General features: G+C 50.9%; 1 protein-coding gene across 1 annotated transcript; it reads right to left on the bottom strand.

The window, feature by feature from the left end:
- Positions 1–10,462: 10,462 nt before the first annotated feature.
- On the bottom strand, positions 10,463–11,359 carry LOC137667320 (testis-specific serine/threonine-protein kinase 6-like). The gene has a single exon (XM_068408031.1). It carries the CDS (start codon positions 11,300–11,302, stop codon positions 10,463–10,465), a length of 840 nt encoding a protein of 279 aa, XP_068264132.1. The 5' UTR covers positions 11,303–11,359.
- Between the last annotated feature and the right edge of the window lie 2,840 nt (positions 11,360–14,199).

Below are 14,199 nucleotides of genomic sequence, written 5' to 3' on the forward strand. Positions count from 1 at the left end.
TGGTTTGACATCAGCTGAGAAAGCCCCTGAGGGCCAATGAGTAAGGAGACAGCACCAGTGACCAAGACCTTCCTGAAAGGTGTGGTCAGACTGGTGGTGGAGCAGCACTGCACACCTCCGGGACTGAGAGCTGGCATCAACAGTGTGAGCTGCGGGTGATGGATCCAGCCCTGGCAGGGAGAAAATGCTGTTGTCAGTGTGCACACTGGCAAAGCACGTACTGGAAATGGGTTCATGCCTTTCTGACCCTGCCTTTATTTTTTTTTTTTTAAAGATATTCAAGTGTTGTTTCTTTGGTGTGCATGGTGGTCAATTTTTCATGAGGTGTAGATCTAACTAAAAAAATAACCACTGATTTACCTGCATAGTTACTTCTTGGACCAGGTGGGATTCAGTGCAAGCGGCTTTACAGCAGGGAGGCACCTGGTGATGGCACAAATGGCCCGTGCGGTCTCTCTTTCCTCCCAGCACCCACTTCCATGGGTTCCTTGCATTGCTGGGTGAGATGCATCATTCCTTTGCGGATTTTATAGCTCCAGTTTCAGAGACAGACTGTTTGAGGGAGAGTTTCTGGGTCAGAATTGCTGAGAAAAAAGTCTGTTTCGGAGGAGTTGAGGACTTGCTTCCTATGTCTCCTTTCCCAGCCTTTTCCTACTAGGAAAATGCTCTTTACCCTTATAATGAAGGGGAATTTCCCACGCAGCTGCCTTTGCTTTCAGCTTGGATGTTCTTTCATCATCTCCTTACTGGCAGAGGCAGCCTCTGGCTAGACAGAAACTGCTCTTTCTCCAGCCCCTCTGAAACCCCTCGCACCTCTCCGAGTATCAAACATCTCATAGCCAGGCTTGCAGGCTCGATCGCAAGATGCTGATCAGGCATTTTACCCTCAGGCACGGGAGCAGTCCCTGGATTATGAGATCCTCAATTATTCTGCTGGCAAAGCCTGTGGGTTCTCCCTGCGTGGCTGTGGCCCCCAGATGCCAGCTGTCCGCCCTGGCAGTGGCCAGGCGAGCGTGGCAAGCCCTGGCTGGCGCTTCCCAGGCGGTGCAGGTGCTCTCTGCAGCCCCTCGCCCTGCTCTCTCCCAGGCAGATCTGACTGTAAGCGCTCTCGCTGCATTTTCCTAACTCCAAAACCAGGCGGCTCTGTCTAACTGTGCTTAATGCTTCTGGGTGTGTGGACTGCAGGAGCCAGGCGAGAGTGTGCTGTGGTTCTGCTTCCTCACCTCTCTTATCCAGGGCTTCACTGACAACAGCTGATTGTCCTGTCAGCCTTTTGCTTGCACGCATGATTTACAGCCTCTTCATCGCAAATTGATCATCCTTTTTCCTGCTCCGCTCAAGCTTTTTTGTGTCAAACAGGGAGAGATCCCAAGGCTTCCTTGTGGCAGTGAACCTCAGCTTTCCCTCCTGCATTGGCCTCAAAGGGTGTTTTACTTCCATGCATCCTAGCACAGGACTTGTGCGGGCCCACGGGCGTTTCCAGCCCCCCCTTCCCTATGTCTCAGAGGGAGGCTTCAGTTCCTCAAATCCGTGGATAAAATATTCTGGGGAGGTTTTGCTACATGCTTTCCCAGTGCACGAGGTGCTACATGCTATTCCCTGCACGAGGTGGCTGCTGCCAGGGACAGGGAACAGCACTGTACGGACCTCTCCTCTCAGCCAGCCTGCCTGCTCTTGCATTTGTCTTGTCCTGGAAAAAAAATTAGCTGCTGGGTGCTGTCATGGTGTTGCCTCTGCTTCCCATTTCACCTCGCTCTGTGTGGGCAGATGTCAGTTGTTTTCTTTCTTAGGCGACTGCAGTCAGTGCTGTGGTTCTCAGTTAATGCACGGGACCCTAAATGTTTCCATTTGCTGAGCCCAATGACTTACACCTGATGCAAACACCATCCCCAGCAGTGCCGCACCTGCCTGGGAAACGACACCTTACAGCCAGTCTTTGCTGTTCTGCCTCCTCCCTTCCCAGAAACAAGCATCAGAGGTCAGAGCCTGGGACAGACACCTGCCAGAAATGACGCCTGCTCCCCTCCGCCCGCCCCTCACAATGCGCAGGGTCTGGCCTTTGTAGGATTTACTTTTCTACCAAACTCTTGTAGGAAGGGCAAATCTAGGGCAGGTGGGTAGCTTCAGCGAGTATCAACCTCTCCAAATGAAAATACATTCTCTTTATCTCCTGTTCTACATCTCTGACTTCTCCAGTGACCTCTCTGACAGATCCCCAGGAAGCAAAACAAACACTGGGTTTGCTCTGGTTTATTCTGCAGAACAACTACTTGCAAAATCAGTGGTGGGTGTCTTCCTCCTTCTCCTGCGCTGAAGCTAGAAATAGGTCAAGCAGCAAACCGGTGCTTCTGCGGCAGCCGTGAGTGACTGGTGTAAGTAGGTGTATCTCAGAGGTGGCCTCTCTCTGGGGTTAATGTTCCCCTCCTGCCTAAAATCCCCGCAGCTCCCTTCTGCTAGAAGGAGGAGGAAGTGAATTGTTTGCAGCAGAGAAATGAAACCACGCAGATGTTCTTGAACAAAGACGGGAGGTTTTTCAATAGCAGATATATCTAGTTTGCCCTCCTACGATGCACTGCACTCGTGCTTTGCTTTTTCATGTCTGATGTCTGTGCTTGGGAGCCGCAGCCCTTCCCTATGATCCTCTCTCATTAGCATTGTACCTGCCTGCAGTGAGGCTGCGTAAGGCAGAAAACCTTCTCAATGGGAGTGAATGAGAGTGTCCTGCATTGGATGAAGCTATCTCAGATCACATATGGAGTTGTCAGGCCTATTTTAAGTCACGCAGAAGTTAATCTGGTCACAGCAAGACAGCAATATTCACAGTATTTTAGGTCCCACTCTTCCTGCTCAGTAAGGTTGTCCCACTTAATGTCCCTTGGAAAATCCCAGTCCTGGTGGCTGGCTTTATTTTCTGCAGATCTTTCAGATCGTTGCTTGTCTCTTTTGAATGTTTGACAGCATTTTCAGTGACACCGGCTGTAACAAACTGCTGCAAGGGCTTTCACGAGCAGTTGCTGCCTTGGAAAAAACAGGGGTCTTTGTTTTCTCGTGTGCGGAGTGTGAAATCAACCCTTCAGAACACACGCAGTCAGGGCGCGAGGGTGAGAGCCCACAGATCGTGTAGTATGGCTCTTAATTGTTAGGGCAGCAGAGGAACAGTAATTAGACACACGTGATGTTGTATTTCCTATCTGTACTGTGGTTTTTCATATCAAACTGCCGTGCTTGAAAGGCTGAGTTCTTGGAGCTGAAACCTGGGAGACGCCGGGCAGCTGCCACTGACGTGCATGGGCTGAGAGCTGCTGAAACGTTCCCCTCTCCGCTTCCTATGAGCGGTCAAGTCAAACAGCAGCAGTAATCTGTGGACTTTCTTCAGCCAAGGTCACAGGACAGAATTCTAAAAAAGCAAACAAACCATTGGCCTGTTTTGGAAAATGCAAATGAGAAACCTGCTTTATCACAGCATCTAAATGGGAGCTGCTCACAGAGGAAAGCAAAGAAAGCCAGAGATGGGAAACAACCTTCCAGAGCTTTCACCCCGGTGACACGTGGCTCTGTGTCACCAGGGACTATTCCCCAGCATAGCCACTGCGACAAGGCCAGCAGAGTCCTTTCCTTGCCAGCTTCCTCACCAGTTCTTCGGAAGAGATCAGAACAGCCCTGCTCAGATAACACCTAGTGTGCTCCTGTTTGGTTTCTCTCCTTCCACCTAAAGGTCCCTTTCAACATTTCCCATGTTGGCTGCTGCAGCCTCTTTGCCTCTTGCATCCTAGTATGCACAAAATCTGCCTCCGATCCGGAGAATACACAGCCTAAGTTGAGCTTTCTCCAGTGTGACCTTGTAATTTCTCCTCTCTGAATTCCTGCATGACCAAGGTCATGCTACTTTTCAATTTCAAGATCTTTCATGATTTTTTTCATACTTTTGCTCCTATGCACTCTCCTGTGATCCAGCATTGTCTCTCTTTCTATTCCTACACAGTATCTCTGATTCTTGTTTTAAATTGTTTATCCCCCTTCCCATTGTACCTGCTGTACTGCTCTGTCCTTTAGATAACTTTGGTAGCAGTGTCTTGCAACCTCCACCATCTAGAAATGTCCCTGGCATTCCCCAGATAGGGCAGCTGATTATATCTTCAACACTTTCAAGGGTTTGGAGCCAGTCCAGCATTAAAGTAGAAGCCAGACTGGGTAAAATATAAATGAACTTGCATTTTTGCAAGCTGAACTAACTTATGGACTCAAGGAACTGTGTTTAACTCTGAACCATGGAAAAAAAATGTGCTCTAGGTAGAGCCTCATGATGGAGCATCTTCTAAACTAATTTGATTTATACACAAGTCTGATTTTATCCAGGTTGTCTTGTCTGTGATGTTTTTGGAACTCACTGATCAAACTCAGTGTCGGAGAGAAGCTCATTTCTCAGCTCCGTTCATGTTTGGTATGGTCAGTGCAATATCTCTTGTTATGGAACCCACAGGCTGACTCTGTACAGTACACGCAATGAAGAGAGCTTTTACCTGCTCCTGTTGTTAATGGTGGTTATTCGGGCAGGCACAAGGAACAGGCAACCAAGACCGAGGTCCCGTTGTAACGCACAGTGTATGAACACGGAGCGTTACACTGGCCCTGCTTTATATTACAGTCTAATTGCAGCCCGTCACTGTCAGCAAAGCATTTCTTCTCTAATGGAAACCCCACATACTGTTTATCCTACAGTGTGCTAACAGGTATTGTGAGAGCTGGAGGAAAAAGCCCCTGACTTTTCATTTATGATGACTTTTTGTCGGTATGTATGATTTATCTATTCGATAAAGGGTAGTTATTCCCATATTGACCTACAGGATTTTAATAAAGGGTCACTGTGGACTGACAACCTTCTTCAAACTCCTACTGACAAAGTAACAGATGTTAGGCTGTCATGAATAATATTCTGTGGAAAGGATTGGTTTTGGTTTTTTTAAAGAAATGAGCAATTTATTTCTTAAAAAAAGAAATGGGTTAATTTACACCATCTTCCCTACCTCTGTGATGTGTACTTTGAAGGCACAGTCCGGCACTTGGGCAGAACAAGGCGTTAGGCATGAGGGGACAACCGTAAGGCAGCAGGTTACCACAGCTCGCTGGGTTACCACACAGCAGCTGAGCAGAACAGGCTGTGCGTACCTCCTCAGCCCACCCCGGCAGGGCAGGAAAGCCCCTTCGCTTCAATAATTGTTAGAAGTTGGATGATGAAAATCTCGTGCCCAGACTCGTGTCTCAGCGGTGTGTGACCCCCCTGCTCCGCCGTCCTCTGCCCTCTACGCCGTGCTGATCGCCGGCACGCTCGGGGCCCTGGTTCCTCAGTCGAGGGCTGTAAAAATAACACTGCTGCCGACACCTGGGAAGGTGCGTGGGGGACAAGGAACGCACCGTGGTGGTTTGTCCCTGGGCTTTCCTGTGGGAACTCCTCTACGGAGGGTTTTGCTCCTGGTTGTTGTATCAGCGCTGTGGTTTGCCCTTTATATCCTGCTGTTCCGGGGGAGAACGACAAAGGATGCTGTTTGTTTGAGAGCCTGAAGTAGAAGGGAAGAGTGTGATGAGAAAGCTTTGATAGCAGCAGAGTGGCTGGGGACAGAGGGAGGGGAATGGGTGAATATTAGCAAGGAGAGTGTAGGTGTGCGGGGAGATGCTCTGAAATGCCAAGATTTTGTGCGAGTTTGTAATTTGTTTGTTAGCTAAGTCACACTGAAGCACAAACACTTGGGCAAAATCAGCTCAGCAAAGGAGTCTCCCTGTGACAGCAGCTTTCAGCAAAAGCAAAACAACAAAAACCCCTGGGAGACCCGGACCTCATGTTCATCTTTCTTGTAGCATCTGTAGCATCATGGGACTTGCTTGTAACTCGACGCACCAAAGAGGTTTGTGCTCCAGCTCCCTTTCTCAGCCTGCGCTGCGAGGCAAGCAGGTCAGCTATCAACCTGCTCTTCCCTGGGGACTCCATCCCTCTGAAGTCAGGAGGAGTCTTTGCATTACCACCAGCTTCACAGACTACGGAGCAAGCTCTGAAGCTTGTCTTCAGCTGGCTGAGCCCTATTCAAGTTCTAAAGCATAATATTCCGTATTGGTTTCTTGTTTCCTGAGGCTGTGAACAGTCTTATGTGAAAGACAGGGCTCAGGGGCTTGAGTCTGAGTCTGCTCCCTGAAGCGTGCAAGGGCTGAGAGCAGAGCAGGGCTGCGGGAACGGCAGCGCTGGCTCCAGACATACTTGCCTGCCCCTAACCCCGTGCTAGACCCCTCTGGGGTGTCACTGAGGTCCTGCCACGCCTCTCACCTGAGCCAGCGCTAAGTGGCTTTGGCACCAGCAATACGAGCTTATCTCCATCGTCTCCTCAGCTGTCGGCCACCAGAAAAAGAGAGGGTGTGGGGAAGGTGCTGTGGGCTGGCGTGGGCAAAGCGCAGAGGCAGGGTGAGGATATGTGAGCGGTGCTCTGCTCCATCCCCACAAAACCCCGCTGGGTCCAGGTGAGCGCTTCCTCCTCGCTGATGGGGAAATGATGTTAGCCTTTCACGTGTGCCTGGGCTGGCTTTTAATTCATGTCTCACTGAAAGGAGGAAGCCGAGGTATCGCTTCTAAGCATCGGCTGCTGCTGCTTTCTGTAAAGTTATTTTTAAGGCAGTAGTAATTTTACACAGAGATAAATCCAGCTGAGCAACATTAAAAAATCATTGTGGTGGTGAATGGTACCGCATCCAGTTGGTGTCCGGTCACTAGTGGTGTCCCCCAGGGCTCAGCACTGGGCCCAGTCCTGTTTAAGATCTTTATTGATGATCTGGATGAGGGCATCGAGTGCACCCTCAGTAAATTCACGGACAACACTAAGTTGGGTGGGAGCGTTGATCTGTCTGAGGGTAGGAAGGCTCTGCAGAGGGATCTGGACGGGTTAGATAGATGGGCCGAGACCAACGGCATGAGGTTCAACAAGAACAAGTGCCGGGTCCTACACTTTGACCATAACAACCCCATGCAGCGCTACAGGTTGGGGGAAGAGTGGTTAGAAAGCAGCTGGGTGGAAAAGCACCTGGGGGTATTGGTGGACAGCCAGCTGAACATGAGCCAGCAGTGTGCCCAGGTGGCCAAGGCGGCCAAGAGCATCCTGGCTTGTATCAGGAATAGTGTGGCCAGCAGGACTAGGGAAGTGATCGTCCCCCTGTACTCGGCACTAGTGAAGCCACACCTCGAGTACTGTGTCCAGTTCTGGGCCCCTCACTACAAGAAAGACATTGAGGTGCTGGAGCGAGTCCAGAGGAGGTCAACAAAGCTGGTGAAGGGCCTAGAGGGTATGTCCTATGAGGAGCGGCTGGGGCAACTGGGATTGTTTAGCCTGGAGAAAAGGAGGCTGAGGGGAGACCTTATCGCTCTCTACAACTACCTGAAGGGAGGTTGTAGTGGGGTGGTGGTCGGCCTCTTCTCCCAGGCAACTAGCGACAGGACTAGAGGACATAGCCTCAAGCTGCGCCAGTGGAGGTTCAGGTTGGACATTAGGAAAAACTTCACAGGAAGGGTTATTGGGCATTGGAACGAGCTGCCCAGGGAGGTGGTGGGGTCACCATCCCTGGAGGTGTTTAAGAGAAGACTGGATGTGGCACTTAGTGCCATGGTCTAGTTGACGTGGTGGTGTCAGGGCAATGGTTGGACTCGATGATCCCAGAGGGCTCTTCCAACCTGATTGATTCTGTGATTCTGTAAAAGGAAGACAGCACTTAATGTGAAAGCAGAAACCAAAGGTAGTGCGATGCAAAAGACAAGGCACGATGGCTGTTCTAGACCAGCATCTTTCCGCTCTGACCCCAGCGTCAGTCAAGAAGCACAGGCCGTTCTCTGCAAATAACCAAGTAAAGCAAAACTACTTGAGCACGTAACATGAATGTGACCACGTAGGAAGAACGACTCCATCTTTTTGTATAGGTAGTGTGAAATGGGAGCTGAGGAGCGCGCAGCGCTCACAACCATAGCATTCAGCATACAGGTTGATGGTTTAGGTGCTAATTACTCTTCCACTGAGGCAAAAAAAGGAGATGATTGTTCTGAGTTAAAAGGAATGGCAGGGCTGTCAGGAAATAGTCATCGGTGTAATTCACATCGGATTCAGCTTTACTATCCCATGGACAGAATGCTGGAGAACGCCTCGCCGAGGAAAGCTTGGAGGTTAGAAAGAGCCACTAAGGGAGTCAGAAGTCACTCACTTGAGCAGGGCCAGAGTTTTGCTCCAGGCAGGTTTTAGTGAGAAAGGTGTTGTGAAGGAGGGCTGGTGGGGCTGCCCCTCGGCATGTATAACCACCTCAGACATACTGAAGACCTTGCTTGGTGGCAGCCACCTCTGCATAGTGCTACAGGGAGCCACACGAGCAGGAGAGTTACACGAGGATAAAGCAGAACTGAATCTATGCATAAAAATGTGCACGATGCAGAACTGAGCATAGGCATATGCTGCAATGCAGCTGTACAGGAGCACGGCGTGAGCTGGGACGAGCGGTGATCGTGCGCTGCACGGCTGTCCCAGGCGCTCAGAGCACAGCACTGCCTGCATCTCTCGGCGCCTGCGGGGCTGCTACCCCTCGGGTGAGTTGCACACTGCCCAAGGGCCTCCTGGCTTTCAGGACCTGGCTCTGCTGCCTGGCAGACACCTCAGGAGCTCTGTGCTTGTCCTGGGTAATGCAAGGGGGGAAACGGCCACCCCGAACTCCAGCCCAGCTGCCTGAAAGCCACCAGTCTTGTTTGCATCCGAGGGCTGTGTTTCCATTGCTGCGTAAGTGAGCCTCTTTGGGTGGAGGAGCAGGGCAGAGACCAGGAAGCCTGGCCAGCTCCTGGCCACTGAGGTCCACCACGACCTCACCCCAGCTTTTGGTGGCACCAACATCTTACTCCACCCTGCAGCTTCTGTTTTTTTTCAGGTCGCTCCGGTGCCTGCTGTCCATGGCCTGATGTCAGACAGGTTAAGACATGTTCAGTGTGTTTAGCCCTAGTTTAATGCTTTCCTTGTAGCCATTTGGTGAGTGTATTTACCTTGGTGATACGGCTGTTCTGGAAATGGCTACTGTGTTGGCTGTTGGGTTTAAAATACAAAAGCTACTGACCAAGAAACTTAATGGGAAGAAAAATTATAGTTTGTTATTTAATTCAGAGAGGCTTCTTTCCTCTTGTTCCGATTTTTGTGCTTTACAGTTGCTGTGATATTTATGTTATTTTAGATATGTTTGAAAGCATAGTATTTTGGCACAGTTCATACAGGAAGACTGATCCATCAGGGGACAGCTCTGGCACACACTGCAGCCAGTGAAAACCTTTTGTGTGAACCCGCTTTGGGTCACCGTCTCTGCATGAAATAGGCTCATGATGGGCAAGTCTTGGGTCACCATTTCTGCATGAAACTGGCTCATGATGGGCAAGTCCCTTGTGTCCTCTCCAGTACCAGGCTGCCAGGAGAGGGCAGGCACGCCAAGCCCTGCCAGGCAGCTGCCTGCAGCCCGCTGGGAAAGGAGAAGCCCTTCACGCACAGCCAAGAAATGGAAATCCACCAAATAAAAGCAGAAAAGCTTTTATCAAATGACCTCGCAGCACATCTAACGCCTGCACGTTGAAATTACAGAAGCAGAAAAGGAAGGTGAATTTGCTGGACAGCGGGTGTTAGGAAAGCAGTTTTCCTTTATAGCTTTATCTCTTTCCCATTTCAGGTTCTCCGTGGCCAGTGGCACTTCTCATCAAGTATCTTTGGCAGAGATTTCAAATGTTGGTAAGAATCAATGTCTGAAAGATGTAGTTGAACATAAGGTGTGGATCTCAAACCGACACTAGAACTTCTGGCTCGATAATACTGTCCAGTTGCCTACAAAGATTCTGCTGTGAATTTGGGCAGTGAGTATCACTGTGAGATCTAGACAGTGGTATACAAAAAAATGTGACATTTTCTCTGCAGTAGTGATTTGCAGGACCACTACTTCTCCCCTCCCACCAGCTCAGATACAGTTTGGTGGCAAACAAGGTTGAGGACAAGCCAAGACGCGTGTGAGAACAGCTTTCCTCCTGCAGCCCTGGGCAGTGCCCTGTGCACGTTGCACCTCGCCACCCTGCCCTGGCGATGCTGGCTCCGTGGGAGAGCCTCGACCTGCCTGACGGGGGGTGCGGGTCCCCTCTGCAGTCAGGCAGCCGCTGCTGGTGTAAGCAGTCCCACTCTTACCTCTAGCTCAGCACGGTCACTGCATCTTGAAACCCAAGCCGCAGCAGGCTCACGTGTCCCTTTTGTGGAGGGATCTGACCGCCTCCTGAGAGCACACGGCCTTGCTGGTGCTTGAAGTTCAATCAGCTCCACATACAGGCACTCAGGGCTCAAAACGATCAATAAACCACAGAAACACTTTTCCACTTCAGCATTGATTGCACAAAAGTGTTATTGCTCTCCTGGGATCTCTGGGGAGGGCTTTCTCACTCCGATGACATCCCCTTCAGCCAGCAGTTCTTGGCCACCTGCCCCACGTTGGGCCGGGAGTCTGGGCTGTACTGGAGCAGTTGGGCGATGAGGGCTTGGCAGGGCTCCGGCAGTGGGGGCAGCCCCTCCGGGTACTTCACCCCTTTCTTCTGCTCCTCAGGCATGTTGCGGATGTGGGTGTCGTCAAAGGGCATGCAGCCAGTCACCATCGTGTAGAACATCACCCCCAGGCTCCACACGTCGTACTTCTTGCTGTCATAGGGGAGGCCCATCAGCACCTCCGGGGAAGCGTAGGCTGCTGACCCGCAGAACGTGGTGCTCAGGTCCGGGTAGCCGTTGGCTTCCTTACTAAAACTGAAGTCACTGAGTTTGGCCCGGCGGCCATCAGCGGTGAGCAGCACGTTCTCACACTTCAGATCCCGGTGCACCAAGTTGGAGTCGTGCAGGTAACGCACGGCCCCCACGACCTGCGCGAAGATGTCCCGGGCCTTGGGGACACAGGGCAGCCTCCCCAGCTGCTGCAGCAGCTGCAGCAGGTCAGTTTCTGCCGCCTCCATCACGATGTAGAGCTTCCCATTGCAGGCGTGGATGACCTCGAAGATGCGCACGATGTTGGGGTGCCGGATCTTGTGCACGATGGAGAGCTCCCGGGGCAGAAACTTGTACACGAAGGCTGAGGATGCTTGTCGTTGGTCCACCACCTTGATGGCTAAGGGGCCCTTGTGTTTCTTGGAGGTGGCCGCTTTCACTTTGGAGAAGCTGCCCTCCCCTAATGTTTGACCCAGCGTGTAGCCCAGCTCACAAAGTAGCTTCTCTCCTGCCTTGGCTTTTGACATGATGTGTGATCCCGATGGGCTTAATCAAAGCTCGTGTTTTGCTCCAGGATTTGAAAGCTGTAGTACGTGGTACGTGGCAGCTGTTAACCTTCGCTGTCCCCCATGGGTGGTCCTGTGGTCTCCAGGGCTCACCTAGGCATTGTGATGCGGTGGTGTTGTGTGGCAACGCCTCTGAGAGATGCCAAGGGTGGCTGGTGGGTCCCCTCCGCTCACAGGTGTGCCAGGCATGACGACGCAGGGCGAGAACTCTCATGGGTGGATGTTTTAAGAGTTTTTACCTTTTTTTTTCTCTTGAGTTTTCAAAACAGGGCTCTTCCGGTGATGAGAGTTTAAACATCAGCTTCCTGGGATGAGGAATCCATTTGGGGACCTATACCCATTTTCTGCAGGGTATGAGTTATATTAAAATCACAACTACACAGAGTGGCACAAAGGAGTCATTTCTACTGTCCCTAACCACAAAGCACCTTGTGCATAAGTAATTTTAGTAATATTTAGTAATTTTATAATAGTGCAGGGACCTATTTTTCTAGGTAGGCTTTCTGACTTGGTGTGGCTTGGATGGGGAACTTTAAACGCATCTTTCAGAAGAAACAGCTTTTCAGTTTCTTGGAGTTGGAATTGCTCTTCCTCTCTTTTTATTGGAATTATATCTTGGAGGCTATGGAGAAGAAGTGAGACCAGAGATCCTTTGGAGAGGTTCTGTAATTTAGATTTTAAATGCTTTCAGTCATTTTTAGTTGCTATACGGTGACAGTCGAGTTAAGCACAGGGCAGGAGCAGACGGCAGCTGGGCTGGGTCGCAACATGCACTCCAGAGCAAAGCGTCTCTGCCGTTGCACGCTGTGTCTGAGGCCAGTGTCAGCTCCTTCCTCCACGTGCTGAGTCCTTGGCTCTCATGAACAGTTGTTTCTGGTTTGTGCTGTTTTTTGAAGCTGCTTGAGGATCCTGTCCTCCCTGTGGAGCCCACATTTCCTTTCCAGCTGTACGAAGGAGCCTAGGACCACAAAACGTCCGTCTTCCTAAATACCAACCCAAAGGCTATTGCTAACTTTTGAATATATGTTTCATTCTGCAAATTGGTTCTAAAGAGGAATAAGACTCAGACAAAGAAAATCTTTCTCGTGAGTCCATCTTGTCAGTGTTTTGAAGTCACTCGAAAAAATTAAATGAATCAAAACCTGCAAACATTGGTCCGTATCTGCTGCGGCAGTGCTTTCCCTGACTCCTAAGGGCACGTCGTGGTCACGTCGGGTTTTATCTGCTGTGGAATCTGCAGGTCGAAACCAAACCACTTTCCCACTTCAGATGCTATTTCTACAGGCAAGTTGGAAGTACAGGAAAATGCTTAGACCAGGCGTCCCTTCCCTGCTCGCTCCCAGAGCACCTCTGGGAAATGCCGTCGTCGCCCGCCCTGACAGATAGAAAGGTGTGTGTGTGGCTGTCTGTAGGGGTTTGGCTGATGCTCCGTATATTTTTTAAAACAGGAATGGGAGTTCACGTTACAGACGTGTTCCCAAAGCCTACAGGTAAAATCCTCTTTTATGGGAAACCTCTTTGAAGGCCGCTGTAATAACGTAACCAGAAGAGGTGGTGTCCAAACCGCAGTGGAAAAACTGAAGTGGCGACTGTGAACCATGTCGAGATGGTAAGGAGCAATGTTGTGGAGTCCTGCATTGCTGGTAACCCCCCATCTGCTTGAGGGAGCTTGTTGCTTTTGGTTTTCAGCAAGCTTGGCTGACGTGGACAGATTGAGACTCAGAGACGATGCAGTAGGTCCTTCTCCAAGCCCAGAAGCAGCACAGCACGGTTAGATGCTGCAGGAGCATCCTGGGACCAAAGGGCTTGTGCGGTGCCTTGAAGGAGACAGGGAAGAAAGCCGTGGTGAAAGGGGGGACGCAGCAGCAGCTGTCGTAGCAAACGCCCCCCGTCCTGTGCGCTCCAGGCTAAACCCCTGCGAGCTGGCTGTGCTGCCAGGGCTGCAACCATCATCACTGCACATCTCCGTGCTCCTGACCCACTGCTCGTAGCACGGCCTGGGACTGTGGCAAAAAGCTCCACAGCAGACAGCGAGAGGCAGGAATGAGAGGTGGTGGTTTGGCAGGACACTGTCAGGCAGAGGAGGAGGAAAGAGATCCGAGCTCAGCTTGTAGTGCTGTGCTTCAGTCACAGAGAAACAGATCTTTGCCTCGTTCGCTGCTGGCTCCACATTTATTGGAATAAAAATGCACCGAAAATCACTTTTGCTTTCAGTCCCTCCACCTCAGGTACTGCTACCTGTCGTATAAATATTTAGGTCACACGGATATACTTTAGTAGGGTACTCCGTACTAACCTATAAAGGGATGCTGAGCTCCTGAGCTTTCTGGTACATTCTTCCCATCAAAGCTGTGTCTGTAGAACTGACTTGTTGCATTGCTGTTGTAAGCGAGAGCAATTAGAAATCAGGCAGCAATTACTGGTTTGGTCAGTCTGGTACGTGAGCGGGAGGAGCTGGTCTGCAGAGCTATGAATTACTGGAGCTCGCCGTCAGGGGTTGCATTAGGGGGATGTTTTCAGACGTGGTGCGTCAGCCTGACATGCAGTCTGTTCCTCTGCCAAAGGGCTGATGAGCTCCTGAAGGAGCACTCATCTGCTGCGCAGTGCAGGGCACCGGAGAGCTGCCAGGTGCAACTCGCCTGGTTCGAACTCGGCATAAGCTACTTCACCTCTCTGGGTAAGTTCAGCCAGGGTGAGTCCTGCATGGCCCGGGGCTGGACTGCTCACCAGAGACCAGGCTGTGCTGGGCATCGCTTCACCCCAAAAGCAGGAGGAGCTCTGAGTTAACCTTGCCCGGGTCCTGGGTGCAGTACAATTACACAGTATGGTGTTCCCCAGGGGTAACTCACCTTGCTGAG

Source organism: Nyctibius grandis, chromosome 9 (genome assembly GCF_013368605.1).
Source record: "Nyctibius grandis isolate bNycGra1 chromosome 9, bNycGra1.pri, whole genome shotgun sequence".
Lineage (NCBI taxonomy): Eukaryota > Metazoa > Chordata > Aves > Nyctibiiformes > Nyctibiidae > Nyctibius > Nyctibius grandis.

Excerpts from the sequence above, each read along its gene's own strand:
- LOC137667320 (XM_068408031.1), bottom strand. The coding sequence starts at position 11,302 with ATGTCAAAAGCCAAGGCAGGAGAGAAGCTACTTTGTGAGCTGGGCTAC.